Here is a 16,759-nt window from a genome sequence, read left to right as displayed (position 1 = left end):
GCTGACTTGCTTCTTCCCAGACCTCAGTGATGGATGTGGAGTTGCTGCTCTGCAGACACCAGGACTTAGAGAAGCTGCTGGCTGCCCAGGAAGAGAAGTTTGCCCAACTACAGAAGACAGAGGTATGGGATGCTGGGGAAGAAGTGTAGGCAGGGGCATAGTTGGCTAAGGTGAGGGACTGAAGGGATCCCCATCAGACCACACACACCCTTGGCCACTGTCCACCTGGAGCATGCCGTGGCAAGAGCAGAGAGGCAGAGAGGAGCTGAGGGCTGGTGGGTGGGAACAGAGCCTCTCAGTCTGCAAGTCCAGGCCCCCAACCCTTCATGGCCAGCTACGGGGAATCACTGTGGCCTGGGACAAGAGCAAAGTCTTCTGAGCTGAAAGAGAGAGATGACTAGTGCTCCAGACAGACAAGTGTAAGAATTTGGGGAGGAGAGGCTGGGGCAGAACCCATGGCCCAAGTGATGGCCAGTCTGACCCTGACCTGGCTCACCTCGCCTCCTCCCCAAGATGGAACAGCAGCTGCTGCAGGAGATGCAGGGGTGGAAACCTGGGGAGTTGACAGCCAGCTGATGGCCTTTCAGTGGAGGCTCTTGGGACGTGGAGGTGGGGGACAGGAGAATAGCTGGCTAAGATGAGGGACCTGCAGCCAGGTGTCCCCATCAGACCACACAAACCCTTGGCCACCATTCAACTGGAGCATGCAGCTCCAGTGGCAGGAGCCAGTGGGGCTGGGGTTGTGGGGGACATTAGAAGTAAAGAGTCAGGGAGGAGAGGGTGCCTAGCCCACCTTCCAAAGGGGGCCATCCTCTGTTCTGGTCCCGACATTTCCTGGTTCTAGGGTGCAAAGGGTGTCCCCATGATGGAGGAATCTTTGGAGCTTAAGCAGCAGCTCCTGTCAGTGGGAAGGCAGTTAAGTGCCAGGAGCTCCACTCTCCAAGTAGCCCCACTTGCAAATCCACTTGACAGGCTCAGAGGGGCCATCTGGGCCTACCCTGGCACTAGAGACTTAGAAGAACTCCCCTCTGCTCTCAGGATGATCTGGCCCCTTGGGGCATCTTCACAGCTTCTGCCCCTACCCAGGGGGGCTCCTCTCCCCACTCCCGTTCTTCCTCCTTGCCTGGCTTTCCCTATCAGAGGCCCCCCCTGGCTCCCTCTTCCCCATGGGGACTTTGGCCCAATAGAGCACTTTCTGTGGGAGGCTCTGGAGGAACATGGCCAGGCTGTGACAAGGCCTAGCTCTAGCCTGCTTCACTGCCTTGTCCCCACAGCCCCACTTGAGCTCCTGGGACAGCTATCATGGCATCTTGAGGGGCGGCTCCCTGAGCTTGTGCTTAGATGAGAGGATGGCAGCAGAGGTACCAGGCAGTGTGGGAGTGTGGGAGTGTACAGATGCAGACTTCAGGGGGGCTGGAGACAAGGCAAAGGGGCATGGGACAGAAAGGCCCCTAGTGAAAAGCTGAGCTACCACAGTGACCCCTGTGCTTTGTTTCTCCTCAGAAAGCAGCTTCCACAGCCCCCCCTTGCCAGTGTGAGGGGCTGAGGGACTACCATGGTAGAAAACACTCTTTCTCCTCCAGGTGAGGAAAGAGACTGCCTCCGGCAGACTTGGCCTCCCGGCATGGCTGAGGGAGGAGGCAGGGTTCTCTAAAGAGGACGTGGAGAGTTTGACCCATGGCTGTCTGGGTGCCAGGCTGAGCAGCAGGGCAGAGATCCCATCTGAAGAGCAGGCTGAAAGCTGGCAGCGAGCCGTGAGCAGCGTGGCAGGTCAGCTGCAGGGAAGGGACTGGTGGGGGGTGCTGATTTCCTGGAACACTGGTCTTTTACGCATCCCTGGAAGTCCCACACTTAGTATCTCTAAACTCTGAGAAGTGGGGCCTACTGTCTTTTCTCAAAGAATTTAAAGCCCAGAGAAGTTAAACAACTTGCCAGAGATCACACAGCTAATTAGCAACAGAAGTAGGAATAGTCTTGATTTCCTCCGCCCCACCCCAGGCCTGGTCCTGTTCTGCCCCCGTGGAGTGTCCCACTCTAAGCCCTTCCTGCCAGGATCCTTGTGGATGCTCCTCCAAGGGCTTTGCAGGCTCCGTCATCTGATCTGGGGAGGGGGGCTTGGTAATTGTCTAATCCTCAACAACTCTGCCATCTCTCTTGAGCTGTTTTGCAGGGCCCAAGCCAGGTTCTATACCAGGAGAGACCCATGTAACACGCCCTCAGACTACTGACTCTCTTCTTCCTTGTGGTCTGCCAAGGCTCCGTGTCGCGGCAGTTCAAGAATGTCCTGGGGGCTGCTGGGAGCCTTCTAGTCTCTGGGATAATAGCTCCACTCCTCACTCTATGTCTTTGTTTCCCCTGGACTCTCCCTCAAGACTCCATCTTTCCAGAAGCCCAAAGGGATCTTGAGTCTTCCCAGCACTTCCTCCAGGCTGAGTCTTTCTTAGCTTGTCTGCACTGAGTCTTCTAGAAGGCAGGGTGCATAGGGGAAAACCCACCATGAACGCTCAGCCTGTGTCACACCTCCACATGGGACAGGTGTGATGTGGACAGATCCCAGAGCTGTGCTGAGCCTCCAGAAGCAGGAGGAAGTAGCATGCAGGAAATGGCCACCTACAGGTGGCCTGGTGACTGGGCTGGGGCTGATAGTTTTTCCTTGCTGTGCAGCCCAGAATCTGAGCCCAGAATTCAAAGCCAGTCCTGTTGACTTTCCCCCTGAGGGTGCTGCTGAGAAGGTGCAAAGCACGGCTGCCCTGCTCAGGTAGGACACACCGTGCAAGGGCCTGAGTTTGAATGGCTGGCACAAGCGCTACCCTCATAAGCCCGAGGTCCTACCCTCAGACCTACTCTGCTGGGGTGTGGGGAAACTCCAACATTTGAGCACCCCGGGGAAATGGGAAGCCGTAACACCCCCACTCTGCTGTCACAACAGAGTTCAAGTCTCAAGGCTCCTTTCCCCACAGACCCAACTCCTATACCTTCCACAGGGATCAGTCCACACGCCCTACACTGGGGGAGACCCTGAAAATGATGGGCCCTGCAGATGGAGCTGCACAAGGCTCCCAGCGCCTTTCCTGTTCTGGCCAGCCCTGTGGTAAGGGGCATCCAGGTTTCCTCTGCACACTGCTGGAAGGCTTGCCTGGATTTGTCTGCCCAGGCCCATGCCTCAATTCTCAGCCTCCTGTCTCCTCTTCCCTCTCCGAGACCAATTGATGCGTTTGCAAGGCAGCCAGACCCGTACTCCACCCCTGTGCATACACTTCTCTGTCTCCTCTTGCTTTCCCCAGCCCCACTCCAAGGGGATAGAGAGGGCCCAGGAGTCAGTACACCCACAGGATCGCAGATCAGGGATGAGGACAGGCAAAGGAAGAGCTGTAGGAGCAAATGGCTCTTGTTTGGGTCCTAAGCCTCTTTTTTTTTTTTTGTAGAGACAGAGTCTCACTGTACTGCCCTCAGGTAGAGTGCCGTGGCATCACACAGCTCACAGCAACCTCCAACTCTTGGGCTTACGCGATTCTCTTGCCTCAGCCTCCCGAGCAGCTGGGACTACAGGCGCCCGCCACAACACCCAGCTATTTTTTTGTTGTTGCAGTTTGGCGGGGGCTGGGTTTGAACCCGCCACCCTCGGCATATGGGGCCGGCACCCTACTCGCTGAGCCACAGAAGCCGCCCCTAAGCCTCTTCTTGTAGATCCTGGTGGTGTTCAGCTGCTCAACCTCCTCACCCACATCTCTCCCACCTCCAAGCCAGCAGGCTTCAGGCTCTCCAGAAGAGGGGATACTTGGGGTTAGATGGAAGTGGGGAGGGACTGGAGACAGGCAGGTGTGGGCACTTCCCCTGTGCCTGGGCTGCGCCCTGCCGTCTGACATAGCCATGTACCTGTAAGGCTTTCATACCCTAACAGGCCGAGGCCATGACTGCAGCCTTGGCACAATCATCCGCTCCCACACCCCAGGGCCCACGGCTCCAGTTTATGACTCAGATACGTTGCTAAAGAGACAGGCATTGATCTGGACACACTGCTTTCTGAGGCTACCAGGACAGCCACTTGGGTGTCTGTGGCCATGTGCCCAAGGCAGGGCCTGAGAGTTGCTAGGCCAGGCCTGACAGACATAGTAAGGTAGGTTATAGAAATCACCCCCATAATCGCTTCTCGGCCTTTTGGCTAAGATCAAGTGTAGAAATCACCCCCACACGGGCGGTGCCTGTGGCTCAGTGAGTAGGGCGCCGGCCCCATATGCCGAGGGTGGCGGGTTCAAACCCAGCCCCGGCCAAACTGCAACAAAAAAATAGTTGGGCATTGTGGCAGGTACCTGTGGTCCCAGCTGTTCGGGAGGCTGAGGCAAGAGAATCGCTTAAGCCCAGAAGTTGGAGATTGCTGTGAGCCGTGTGACATCATGGCACTCTACCTGAGGACAGTACAGTGAGATTCTGTCTCTACAAAAAAAAACCAGAAATCACCCCCACACAACTGTGGCTGCTCCTGCAGCTGCCTTTTCCTCACACATATTTTAGGAAGCAGGTTGTTCCAGGGGAAGCTAGAAGGCTGGGGCACCAGTGTTTGGAGAATATTCTGGGGTGTCCAGGCCCTGAATTTACTCTGCTTCTCTGTTTTACCAACAGATCTGGGCCTTGACGAGAACTCCAAGACAGCTACAAGCAAGGACACCTCTAGGGGGCCAAAATGAGGCTCAGCTATAGGCACGAGGGTGTCTTTTTCCTGTATGCTCAATCCAGGCCCCCAGGATCCGCTTGTGGAACAAATTCTTTTTTTCTTTTTTTTTTTTTTTTTTTTTGTAGAGACAGAGTCTCACTTTATGGCCCTCAGTAGAGTGCCGTGGCCTCACACAGCTCACAGCAACCTCCAACTCCTGGGCTTAAGCGATTCTCTTGCCTCAGCCTCCCGAGTAGCTGGGACTATAGGCGCCCGCCACAATGCCCAGCTATTTTTTGGTTGTAGTTTGGCCGGGGGCTTGAACCCGCCACCCTCGGTACATGGGCGCCGCCCGGAACAGACAATTCTTTGTGAGAAGAAGGGCCCCACCAAAGTCACAGCCAGCTAAAGTTATACCGATGCTACTGCTCTCTTTGGTGCGACTGGTCCGGAGTTTGGCTACCGCTACCAGGTGGGAAAGCAGTCCCTTGACCAAATCTTTGGTCTCGCCACCAGGTCCCTGCCTGGGTGAAGAGGACAAGTGTTGCAACAGGATAGGCAGGCAAGGCCAGGGCTACAGCAGCAGAGACGCCCAAGCCAAACTGGTCTCCTGCCTACTTGGAAAGGGTGTCCATGAGCAGATACCCTGCTTTGGGGAGGAAGCCCACACTGATGAGCTAGCTCTGTAGGGTACCTGGGGAGATATTTTGTCTTTTAATTTTTAAGCCAGCCCTTGCAATGTATAAGCAAGAGCCTGGAATGACATGTCCCTTCTCTGCAGTAATGACAGATAATGTCAGATAGTGCCTCCCATTTCTGTGAATTTCTGTAATGTATAACTCTATTGTACTTTGTATAACTACAGAGTAGCACAGAAGAGAAAATAGTCACCAGTCACTTGAGTGCTTATATAAATGAGGTCAGCACTGCTCTGGGCTCCAGCCTCATTGTTTTCATTGCCACAGAATCTATGAGTCCCCAGTCCTTCTCTAACTCAAAGAGGAAGTCAGTTCCAGCCCCCGGAAGGAGGGAGAGGTCCAGTCCCTCAGCTACTGCAGCCTTCAGCCTGAACTCTGTGACAGGGTTGCTGGTGGCTTCAGCACTACATCCTAGGCAGTTCTGGGCATATACCTCAGTGGTGCCGTGACTGGGTCACCTAAGTCACCAGCGGCTCTGGAACACTTGGAGATGATGGGGAACCAGCCCAAAAGAGGCAAGGGCCGTAGGGGCCCGGCAGGCGCCTCCCCTGGGCCATCACTGGAACATGCGTTGCTGCCTCCGCCGCACAGCCTGGCGCAAGGCCTCCAGCAGCCGCTCCTGGTTGTTGCAGATGTTGTAATGTGTCAGGCGCAATAGCTTGTCCACGTCTTCCTGGCTGTACGTCACCTTTGTGTAGTGGTAGGGGGAGTCGGATAAAGACAGGTTCACCTCCCCAGCTGCTGCCTCCTCGGGTGTCCGCTGGACCCCTGTGGAAAGAGCATAGCCTTGGTATGGGGGGAAAGGCATGGGGGGGTGGCAGTAGGGAGGCCACCTGTGGAAAGGCATAAAGAGCAGGAGAGGAGCCATGGGCCAGGGCACCAGGATGGAGAGGTAGACAGTGGCTCACCAGGGGCTGTGTGTTCCCGGAAGGAGTCATTGACCAAGGGGAAGTGCAGCACCAAGGGGGCTTCGGGGCAGGAGGGGTCGGAGAAAGTGTGGCACTCCCGCGGCTGCTGCTGCTCTTCTGGGCTGGGTGAGATGGGTGGGAACGGGATGCCCTGCTCCTGGCAAATCCGGCCCAAAAGCTGCAGTTGCTGCAGGGTGGGCAGAAGTGGCATCAGAGGGACAAGTCATGGGCCCTTAGTGTCCTTGACATTAGGCTGATTGAACATGAAGATTCATGAAGACACAAGGTCTTAGGGCTTGAATGCCAAGCCAGGGACCCAAAGGCCACACCATTAATGCTGTAAACCTGACAGTCCCTCCCATGCAGCTCCTCTGGGGCTCAATTGAGCCAAGCTACCAGCAACTCTCCAGGTGTGAAATGGTGGGGCAAAACCTCTCACTGGAGCAACATAGAAACTCACAGGTAGATCCCTGAAGTGCAGGACCTTACAGGGTTATGGGTACGGCAAAGGGTACCCAAATACAAAATACTTAGGAAAACATCACCAGCCTCCCATTGCTCCAGCTTCCTGAGCAGACTAAGTTCCCCCTGGTGGTGAATTTTACAGAATCCAGCATTCATTCACATGATATCTCTGTCTTATCTCCTAAAGGAAGGTAGGCCAGATACTGAACTCCATAGTGGATCTCTCCAGGGGGCCAGGTGCACAGACTGGGCCAGGGTCACACACCACTTCCCATGTCTGTCCCAACATCCCAGGTCCCACTTGTCCTGCAGGAGGTCCCAACCACCCCTCCCCAACCTGGAAGGCTCCGTTGAGATTGTAGTCCAGTGACAGGATGAGGTCCACGTCCCGACTGGGCTGCAGGAGGGGTGGGCAGCTGGTGTTGACAAGATAGCCGACATCCAGCAGGCAAAGGTGAGGCTCCACAGGTGTCAGCCGGTTAGGGAGCCCATCCAGTTTGGTGGCTAGAAAGGTTGGGGGGACAGGGTAGAAGGAACAGCAAGTGTCATGGATACCAAGGGCCTCAGACTCTTCTCCTCCAGGCTAATGGTGATTCTTGCTGCTGGTGGGAGGAGAAACTCTGCCCTCTGTCCCCTGCTCTCCTGCCGAGTAGTACCCACACCACTCCATAGTCCTGAAAATGGACCCTATGTCCCCAACACAGGAGAGAGAAAAAGAGCTCCTGCTCCAAACAGTTCAAGGAACTGAGATCAAAGGGTGTGGTGCCAAGGAGCAGGGATGGGAGATTCAAGGCCCAGGTGACCACAGGAAGACTTTGGAGAGAAGCAAATACCTTTCCAGGTGGAGAAGTGAGGATGCTGGAAATAGTCTTTGTGGAAATGGAGGCCACGCAGGAAATTGTGGGAGGCCTGGGCAAGTGGGCGCCTTGTCAGAAGGTCAGTGAAAAACTCAGCTATCCTGCCGGCTGTTGTGGGTGGTTCTTCTATCTTCAGCAGCGGGACCTGTTCCTTGTCTACACAGACAAGAGTGTGGGGAAAATGGAATATCCTTCAGGAAATAAGGGTCCCTAGACTTTATCTCAACCTCTGTGGTGACCTTCGTGGGGGGATAGTTGAGATCCACAAAGGCCTGAGAGTCACCTTCACCATCCTCCAAATACACCCTCATGAAAGAGGCTGAGCACCTACCCAGGGTGGCCTGATTCTGCACCCAGCGGTCCCAGAACTCACTGGGGTCTGAGGCCCAGTATAAGCTGTCCTGGAGGTTGGCTGCGTACAGGTTGCTCCAGATACCTGAAAGAGTGACATGCGAGGAAGAGAGTTCCCCACTTCTCTGTCACAATCCAGCCTTTTTCCACAGCCCATCCTGGATGGTTACGGAGCCCGGAGGGTTGAGGGCCTACCCTCTTGCCCAGGCCCATTCTCCCAGCTCTGTCCAGCTCCTCCAGCCTTCTAAACAGCCCTCACCTTCCAAAAAGCAGATGCGGGACTCAGGAAGCCTCTTCATCAGCCGCCCCATGAAGAACTCAGAACCAAAGAGCTCAGAGGGGATGAAGGCCCCGTACTTGGAGAAGCCGACCTCATAGGGGGAGAACTCAACCCACTCTGTGAGGAGGACACACACCTCAGCCTCGGGGCCTGCAGACCTCAGGCATCAGCACGTCCACCAGGCATTTTCCTTCAAGGAAGCCTAGGGAGCAAAAGGCTCAGGCCTTGTCTCCTGGGTTCTGAGCATGGGACCTAAGGTCTGAGGGGACCATGGCAGGATGACAGTCTCTGGAGAGCACAGAACCTGGTCCGGAGAAGTGGGTATAAAATCCACCTCCTCCACATAGGTCCGGTTACCCCTTGCCCACCCACCTCCCCCCAACCATGAGAGCACAGGTTCAGCTCTGAGGCTACTTACCCCCAAATGCAAAGGTGGTCAGGCTCTGCCCCTTGGTGTTGAGGGCACAGTAGATGGGCAGAGGATTCTGGCCATGACTCAAAGCCTCCCGCTGATCTGAGAGTTTGTAGTCATGGGGCTAGGGAAAACATGATTGGGACCTAAACCCACAGCTTCCTGGTGCCTGGAGCCTGCTTGCCTCAGCTACCCAGTCCTGCTCCAGCTCCAGCCCTGCCCTGGATCTTCCCCAAGGCTGCGCCATCCACACCTCATCATGCAGCAGTGCCTCATTGATGAGGGCCCACAGGTTGGTGAAGCAGGCTGGGTGACCCAGGCGGGCACGCTCAGCCAGCTCCTGCTGGTACCGCCACAGTTGGCTAGGAGCTAACACACCAAGCTTGCTCTTGGTCACCTGGGTCTTCAGCAACTCAGTGGGCCCTGCCAGGTCCTTCTGAGACCACTCTGGATCCTCGTAGAGATTGGCCAAGGCCCTGGGAAAAGCCAAAGCCAGGGAAGCCATCACTGAAGGATCCCATCTAGACCTTACATGCCTTGGGCTTTCTCTTCTAGGACAGCAACTTGGCAGGGACCTTCAGGAATCCCCCTGAGCACATTTCTCCCTGGTAATTTGAGCAGAGGCCTAGGAGAAATTTAGTACTGGAAGCCCCTGCCACCACCCGACCAGCCCCCACAGGCACCAGCACCCAGCCTGCCTCCAGCTCACCAGGTGGAGCCCGAGGCCCCGGTGATATAGGAGACACAATCCAAGAGACCCAGCTCCTTCAGGCCAGCCAGCTGCCCATACAGGGAAGTCATTGCCCGGATTCCACCACCAGTGGCCATAACAGCTACCACTGGGATCTGGAAGAGAGGACAGCCAGGCTCAGAGAGGCCCTAGGGAAGAAGAAGGCCAAGCAACAGGAGGAGGAAGCAGGAAGTCAAGTGCCATTGCACTCTCCCCATAGCTAAGGCCTGTCAGGATCTGGGGGTCCTCAAACTCTTTATTTATTTTTTATTTTTTATTTTTTTGTAGAGACAGAGTCTCACTGTACCACCCTCGGGTAGAGTGCTGTGGCGTCACACGGCTCACAGCAACCTCTAACTCTTGGGCTTACGCGATTCTCTTGCCTCAGCCTCCCGAGCAGCTGGGACTACAGGCGCCCGCCACAACGCCCAGCTACTCAAACTTTTTAAACAGAGGGCCAGTTCACTATCCCTCAGACCATTGGAGGGATGGACTATGGTTTAAAAAAAAAAACAACTATGAACAAATTCCTATGCACACTGCACATATCTTATTTTGAAGTAAAAAAACAAAATGGGAATAAATACAATCACACCGCCGCATGTGACCCGTGGGCCGCAGTTTGAGGACCCCTGAAGCAGCCTCCTGAAGGTCAGGTTTCTCTAGTTTTAAGAACTCCAGGAGAAATGGCTTAGGCAAGTCCAGGCCTCATCTCCTCACCCCTGGCCCTCAGGTCTGATGATCATTTTCTGCAAGCTCCAAGGCTACCTCAGAAGACTCCCAAATAGCCACCTCCTCTTCTCCTATCATTCCCCTAGGAGATGACCTAGGCTGACCTGAATTCCTGGGACCACCCCAGGCCAGCAAGCAGTCTTCATACTAGACATCTGTCCTACTAATTAATCGGTCAGACTGGGCCCAGTCTCGAAACCTGGGCCATGTACATATCAAGAAACCATGGGAAGGAAAGTGAGGCCAGTGGGGAAGTTCACATCTGTAAGCTCCTGGTGCCTCGTGCAACCCCCAGCATCAAGCCCCTGCTAACATCAGGCTAGCAGGATGCAGAGCAGGGACAGGTTCTGATTTTGGAGCAAACGGTTTCAGCAACTGGCACTGGGCTCTAAGCCTGAGGAAGCCCAGAGACAACACACCCACCCAGCCCACGGACCTCATCCTCCTGCAGGTCTCTATCCAGCTGTAGGGCCTCCTTTAGGGCTGCAGCCACCACTTGCTTCCTCCTGCTCAGGAAAGCCTGCTCCTCGGCACAGGGCCCACAGCCCAGCCGCACGGCCAGCTCCTGTGGTCTAGGGGAAGGCAGAGACGGTGAGGCAGCTCTCAGAAGCTGCATCTAGCTCACCTGCAAAGCCCATTTCCCTCTCTCCACTCCCCAGCCATTACCACCAGTTCTGTGTCAAGTGACTCTGAAGTTTGACACCTACAAAATGTGAGGAAGAGAAGGCGACCCCAGACCAACGTGTGGACACACAAGAATGCAGCAAAGCAGACTCTCAGGACAGGGAATGTCAGGGTCCCAGATGCAGATGGCCCGTGGGCAGGACCCAACACCACGGACCCACTGCCCACCCTCACCTTCTGAGTCCAAAAATGAGTCCAAAAATGACTATGGGGAACCAGGAAAGAAGGACCAGTGATTCCATCTCTGCATGGTAAGAAGCTACTATCCCTAGGCATGGAGGGGCAGAGTAGGTGAGTCTTCAATGAAGCTCATTGTGACCTTCCACAACAGCTTCCACCCAAGGGTATACGATTTCCACTCTCCCTTTTGGTTTCCTCATCCTCTCTGCCTCAAACCATGGTGCTCTCCTCAAGACACCCCCCACCCGTTTTTCCAGCTAATCATTCATCAGATGCTTCCCACCTGCCTGGCACTGGGCTGGGCACACACCCTTCAGACTCACATGCTAAGTGAGCTGCCCTGGGAGCCAGCCCTAGCACCTTCACAGAGGGTGAGCAGTAACTGACCTATGAACTGCCTGCTTCTCACCCTCACCTCTCTAGCCAGACACCTGACCTCTGGCCACCCCCACACCACTTCCTCCTCCTCCCTGGTTGCTTTCCTGAGGCCTTGCCCCTTCCCTGGCCAGGCCTCTCACCGTTCTTCTTTTTTTAGCTCCACTTTCATCAGGGGCTCCTGAAAACCATAAAGGCCCCAGTCACAAAGGTTGGCCACCTCCACCGGCTCCATTCCCCCATCCTGGTCCCAGGCACACGCCTATAAGACCCCTTGCTCCTGTAGGCTCCCACTGTCTCCACAGGGGCCAGGCCTGAAGCCAGAATGAGGAGATGCTCAGAGACACTCCCCCTGGAGCCTGGCCCCAGCACCTGTTCAGGGCATGACCCACAGAGAGAAGCAGCTACAGAAGCAGGCCTGGGGCCCAGCCCAGTCCAGGCATCTGGTTCCCACTCTGGGTGACCAACCAGTACCTGGGATGTGGGAAAGACGAGCCTCACCACCTGGCCAGAGGGCAGGACCTTCAGGGGCACTTTCAGTTGCTCCAGGGGGGCGTCCTGCAGGGAGACACAAAGGAAGAACTAAGATCTTTACCCTTCCTGTCCAACTCCTGCTAGCTGCCACAGAAGAGCGGGAGGCCAGCATTGCCATGTGCACTCTGCATGGAGTGGTGGGAGAGCTGGGGCTGGGGCAAGCAGAGTCAGGCTGGGAGGAGGGGCTGATGGGAGGAAGGTAGGGGTTTGGAGGTCCTGCCTGCAGGAGAGGAGACACAACCTGCAGATGGATACTCAGTTCTTGCTCCCAGCAGGCTGGGCAATGGAAGCAGAAGGTGTTGGTGCCCACAGAGGCTTCCTGTGAACCCTCAAAGGACCCAGGAACCACAAGCCGAACTCTGCGTTCTGACCCTGGAAATGAGGCAGAGCAGAGAGGCTGGGAATGGGATCCGTGACCAGGAAGTCCCTCTTCTTACCTGAGGGGCTTGAAGGGTTTCCCTGTCTTCCTGAAATGGAGGTTTGGCCAAGGATGGGACACAGAACCCCCACCAGGTCCTGGGGAGCCTCAGCATGGATCTTCCCAACCACCACTCTTGCCTTTGGAAGCTGAAGGTAGCTAGCTAGTGAGGGGGAAGATGGCTGGAGGGCTGGGGGCTGTCCTAGTGGGTCAAGGACTTACCCTTCTGATCCCCTGTCTCCTCCAGCTGAACATGCAAGCAGGAGAGTTCCCGGGCCTGAGTGGTTAAGAGAGCCCCCTCAGACACTAACCCTCCCCTGTTCAGAGACCTCACCTCCCAGTACCTGGTTCCCACTTGTTAGCCTTTATGACTGTGGCCCTGAGTCACCAAGCATCTGCTTGACATTGGATTCCCTTGATGAACTGAAATCCCAGGGTCCCCCAAACTCAGCACTACTCCTGACCCAGGTCATAGTGGGCCTGAGCTTCAGGTCTAGGAAGAAGAGCGAGCAGATGGCATGAGGGAGGAGTTCCCAGGGGACCCCAGCCCACCCTGGGTGCTGTTCCACACTGACCACCAGGATGCCATTGCTGTCGAGCTGCTCAGCACAGTCTGTCCTAGAAAGACACAGCTTCTCAGGTTTCACCTCCCACAAAGGCCTGGGCATTCCTCTGCTACCAGGAAGGCACCAGCTCGGGATATGCTGGTACTGTCCTTCCCAGGAGCTGCTCCCACCCAGAATTGCCCCAAAGCCCCTGACTCACAGACTCCGCAGCCGAAATTCAACTTCTAGGCGCTCCTTACCCTGAGGAGAGAGAAACAGGTTAGAAGGGGTGAAAAGGAGTGTGTGTGGAATATGTGTGTGCATGTAGATTCCAACCCTGATGCCAGCTGGCCTGCAGAGGCCCCAGCAGTGGGGACATACAGCCTTGCCTGAGGGCTCAGTGAGAAGCTCTCATGCCGGCACTCCCCAATCTGCAGAGTCCCCACGTCAAATAGCACTGACAACACAGGGTCATCTTTGGTCAGTAGGTCCTGGTCAAAGACATTCAGTTCCACGATGTTCTAGAAAGGGAACAAGCAAAGGGAATGTTCTAAAAGGGGAGGTGAGCAGGGCAGGAACTGAGGGACTGGGAGAGGGCAGTGGGTGGGTGGGAATGGGGAGCAGGTCAGGCTCATGCCTGCCCACCTTGAGCTGGCTGTGGATTTGGAAGTGAAAGCTCTGATTCCAGACGGGGCTTCTGCTGTTCTTGACCGTGCGTGTCTGAAGCCTGTTGCTAGAGGCTGTGGGCAGCCACACGGTAACATAGCAGTCAGAGGGGGTTACTGCACGAAGGAAAAACAAGTGCCCAGTGATGGCCAAGAGCCCTAACAGCGCTGACAACACAGGGTCATTTTGGTCAAGACATGCACACACATACTCCGCACACACACTCCTCACCCCTTCTAACCTGCTTCTTGTGCTGAGTGTGTGTGTGTGTGTGTGTGTGTGTGTGTGTGTGTGTGAGAGAGACAGAGAGAGAGAAATTCCCAGGGAGATAGAAAGTTCTGAATCAAATACCCTAGTTTAAAGGAAAGGAAGGATTGGGAACTCACACAGGGCAAATAGTTCTGAGAAGCTGCCCTTTCCATCCACAGAGAGTGTTTATAGCCCTGTGTTTTAGTGACCCCAGTTTCGCTTAGAGATAGCTCTAAGCATACTTTGCTTAGCCAAATGACAGGAGTATGAAAAGGCCATTAAAATACTTCAGAATACTTGAGAGCTGTGGGGTACAGACTCGGTGGGGAGGCAGGGGGATCAGAAGCAGAGCCCTGGCTGCCACTTTCCACCCTACCCAGCACCCTCCTCCAAATCCTGCCCACCACCTCCACCCCTGTGAATCCAGCAAGAGTAACCCCCTCCTCCCTCAGCCTGACACAGGGCCCAGGAAGTAGCAGCTCACCTAAGTCCTTGGAGGGCAAGTCATGGGCCTGTATGACACGAACAGTGAGCAGGCAGGTCCCAGGCACCTCTGCCTGCAAAAATAGATGACAGGGGCTGCATGGGAGGCTGGGCAAGCCCTCCCGGCCTAGTCCTGAAGCAAAAGAGTTAGGCCTACTCAGGGCGAGGCCTGCCTCCACGCCAGCAGAACCCTGAATGAACAGGAAGAGACATGGCATCTCCAAGATGACACCTGCCAGCCCTGACACAATGCTCTGGGCCTGGCTCTGGGCCAAGGCTTTCCGTATATTAACTCATTTATCACGCAACTCTATGCATCCGCATTATTTACCATCACTGTGATGACCAACTCCACAAGGAAACTGAGGCACAAGAGAGGTTATGTAGCCATTTGCCTGAGGTCTAGAATTGAGATTGGAACCCAGGCAGGCTAGCTCCAAGTTTGTGCCTCCCATGTACAGATTTGTGCTTCCTAGGTATAGTATCCTTCAGTCTTTCCACCCACATCGCCAGCTCACACTCCTGCTAAGAAGCTCGGGCTTGGGTGCCAGGGGACATACAATGTCTAGGGAAGAGAAGTGGCATGTCAGGGCCTTGCCCCCCAGCTAAGCTGTTCCCCATCCTCTCTACACCTAGGCAGATTATTCTGGCAATGGGCTCTGTTGAACAGGGACAGTAGCAACTTCAGCCCGCCCCCAGGTCAGGGTGAAGATGGTCCCCAGCTAGCTCCCTCCAAATCTATGCCCTTGGTTCTGGGAATGTGGGCTGGCAGTTATGCCCAGTCCAGGGAAGCCTATGCCAACCGGTCCTTCCTTTTGGCCTCAGCCCTGCCTCTAGAAGGGCCCCAATTAAGTCTGGGACAGAGGCAAAGCTGGGGAAGATCATCCACCTGTGTCAGCCCCAGGGCTGCCACGCGGCTGAGTCAGAAGGCACACCAAAGCAGCCACTTCCTTCTGGGGCTCCAGGATGGTAGCTAAAAGCCTCTGAGATCCCAGGTCCCAAACCTACAGTACCAAAGAGATCTTTCTGGAGCCCATTTCCCAAGGCAGAAAGAACTCAGAACCCTTATCCCAGGACCCTCCTCTCCCACAGCTTCTGCTCACTGTCTGGGTCCTATAGTCAGCAAACACCTGCTTCTACACAGGCAGTTGCCAACGCTCCTCTAAGGAACAGCATTAACCAGGCCCCGGGTAGAGACCACGGGTCACAGTGGTACCCGATGATGCCCTGCCGGGCCTTACCAGAGCCATGAGGCTGAGTCCTCAAGAGCAGGAAGGATGATGCAGGACCAAGGACTGTCAGCGTTTTAACCTAGAGCCAGTGGTGTCACAGCTGGCCCAGAGTTCCTCCTGGGTTCCTCCCACCCGCCTCCTCCACTCCACCCAAGCCCCACACCCACTACTGGACCAGCCACCTGTCCAGGAAATGAGGCACCTCAAACCTATACCAGAGCCACAAGCACCATCATGATGGGCTCAACATCCAGCCCCAGTGCCCTAGAAGACCCATACTCTCCAGCCATCGCCATCCAGGCCTGCCTTATCCAGCCTTGTTTTAGAGGAGGGGGTTTCCAGGAGAGCTTGCTGTTAGGGGATGAGCAGAAGGAAAGCTGGGTGTGGGCCCCAGAGCAACAGCAAAGGGACGGGCTGAGTGCCCTGCCGCAGGCCTTTCGCAAGCCCTGGCACCAGCCCAACAGGAATGCCTGGACCTGACTGAAGCACGCAACCAGTCTGAGAAGAGCACCTGGCCCATCACAACCTGGCAGGAGCAAGGATGTCCCAGAAAACCCTTCAAAGCCATGTGCTGGGTCCCCTCCACTCTCAGAGCTGGGGATGAGGCCTGTGGGTTTGCACTCAGGCTCAGAGGGTTCTTTTGTCCCAGGGCCTAGTTTGTGGGGAAGGAGAGGTCAGAGTGTGGAGACCAACACCTTCCTCAAAGGGACAGGTCCAAGAGGGGCAAGGCTTTCTATCCCTTCCTGCCTGTGCCTGATGTGGGAGAGAAAAATAGGGGTTGTCCCCAGGGTACCAGATGCTACCAGCCACTCTGGAACTGAGGGAAAACAGTAAGCCAGGCCAGGGCAGGAATACCTTTAGCATCCCTGAGCCAAACAGGCCTCACAGAGTTATAAGACTGGACAGAGGGATGTGGGCAGTGGACTGCTCCTCCTGTCAAGGCTTGGATCTGGCCTCATCCCCAATCAAGGTCACTGTGAAATTTTTCCCTCAACCTTCAGGTCCTCAACAGACAACAGGAGGCAACAGTGAGAGAATCAGAAGGTATGACTCATAGCCACCTTTTATTGAACACTTCCTCTGGGCCTGGTCAGGTACCCTCTCCAACCCCACAACAGCCTCATGAGGTAGAACCATCATCACTTCTGCTTTACAGACAAATACCAACACTGACAGGCGGTGACTTGACCAACGTCACAGTGCTAGTGAGAGGCACTGCTGTACCTGATTCCTGCTCCTCTTCACCTGTGTGGCAATTCCTTGGGAGCCCTCCCCAAGTCCTGCCTGGCACCTCTGAGTCTTCCTAAGA

The 16,759-nt window shown here is 55.4% G+C and overlaps 2 protein-coding genes across 4 annotated transcripts in view; one reads left to right on the top strand and one right to left on the bottom strand.

Annotated features, from left to right (window-relative positions):
• Positions 1-3,281, top strand: part of SPTBN5 (spectrin beta, non-erythrocytic 5) — a 44,744-nt gene extending 41,463 nt beyond the window's left edge. Inside the window, exons 60-65 of the mRNA XM_053595541.1 lie at positions 21-122; positions 845-920; positions 1,243-1,454; positions 1,584-1,770; positions 2,665-2,758; positions 2,985-3,281. Of these exons, the coding sequence (XP_053451516.1) occupies positions 21-122; positions 845-920; positions 1,243-1,454; positions 1,584-1,770; positions 2,665-2,758; positions 2,985-3,210 (897 nt within the window). The 3' untranslated portion in view covers positions 3,211-3,281. The remainder of the gene's footprint in view (positions 1-20; positions 123-844; positions 921-1,242; positions 1,455-1,583; positions 1,771-2,664; positions 2,759-2,984) is intronic.
• Positions 3,282-5,545: 2,264 nt separating this feature from the next.
• Positions 5,546-15,586, bottom strand: PLA2G4B (phospholipase A2 group IVB). 3 transcript variants are annotated; one of them, XM_053596139.1, is made up of 20 exons: positions 15,460-15,586; positions 14,220-14,292; positions 13,466-13,602; positions 13,210-13,341; positions 13,041-13,081; positions 12,851-12,893; positions 12,498-12,552; positions 12,099-12,229; positions 11,798-11,881; positions 11,467-11,504; positions 10,521-10,656; positions 9,332-9,468; positions 8,876-9,098; positions 8,629-8,746; positions 8,190-8,327; positions 7,911-8,015; positions 7,556-7,735; positions 7,060-7,226; positions 6,258-6,444; positions 5,546-6,117 (listed from the first exon to the last, which is right to left on the bottom strand). In XM_053596139.1, exons 1-20 carry the CDS (start codon positions 15,466-15,468, stop codon positions 5,906-5,908), a joined length of 2,346 nt encoding a protein of 781 aa, XP_053452114.1. In that variant the 5' UTR covers positions 15,469-15,586; the 3' UTR covers positions 5,546-5,905. The 3 variants fall into 3 exon arrangements, with proteins under 3 accessions (XP_053452114.1, XP_053452113.1, XP_053452115.1); XM_053596138.1 differs by lacking the exon at positions 15,460-15,586 and having other exon boundaries at positions 14,220-14,448; XM_053596140.1 differs by lacking the exons at positions 13,466-13,602; positions 14,220-14,292; positions 15,460-15,586 and having other exon boundaries at positions 12,851-13,081; positions 13,202-13,311.
• Positions 15,587-16,759: the final 1,173 nt, after the last annotated feature.

Source organism: Nycticebus coucang, chromosome 6 (genome assembly GCF_027406575.1).
Source record: "Nycticebus coucang isolate mNycCou1 chromosome 6, mNycCou1.pri, whole genome shotgun sequence".
Taxonomy (NCBI): domain Eukaryota; kingdom Metazoa; phylum Chordata; class Mammalia; order Primates; family Lorisidae; genus Nycticebus; species Nycticebus coucang.
Note: the sequence above shows the minus strand (reverse complement) of the source record. Positions and strands in the feature narration are given on the sequence as shown.

Bases quoted from the DNA above. Each gene is read 5' to 3' on its own strand.
- PLA2G4B (XM_053596138.1), bottom strand. From the start codon at position 14,436: ATGCCATGTCTCTTCCTGTTCATTCAGGGTTCTGCTGGCGTGGAGGCA. The intron at 13,603-14,219 runs GTGAGCTGCTAC...TCCTTCGTGCAG, and splicing joins CTTGCCCTCCAAGGACTTAG to TAACCCCCTCTGACTGCTAT. The intron at 7,227-7,555 runs GTATTTGCTTCT...CAACCTTTCTAG, and splicing joins TCACTTCTCCACCTGGAAAG to CCACCAAACTGGATGGGCTC.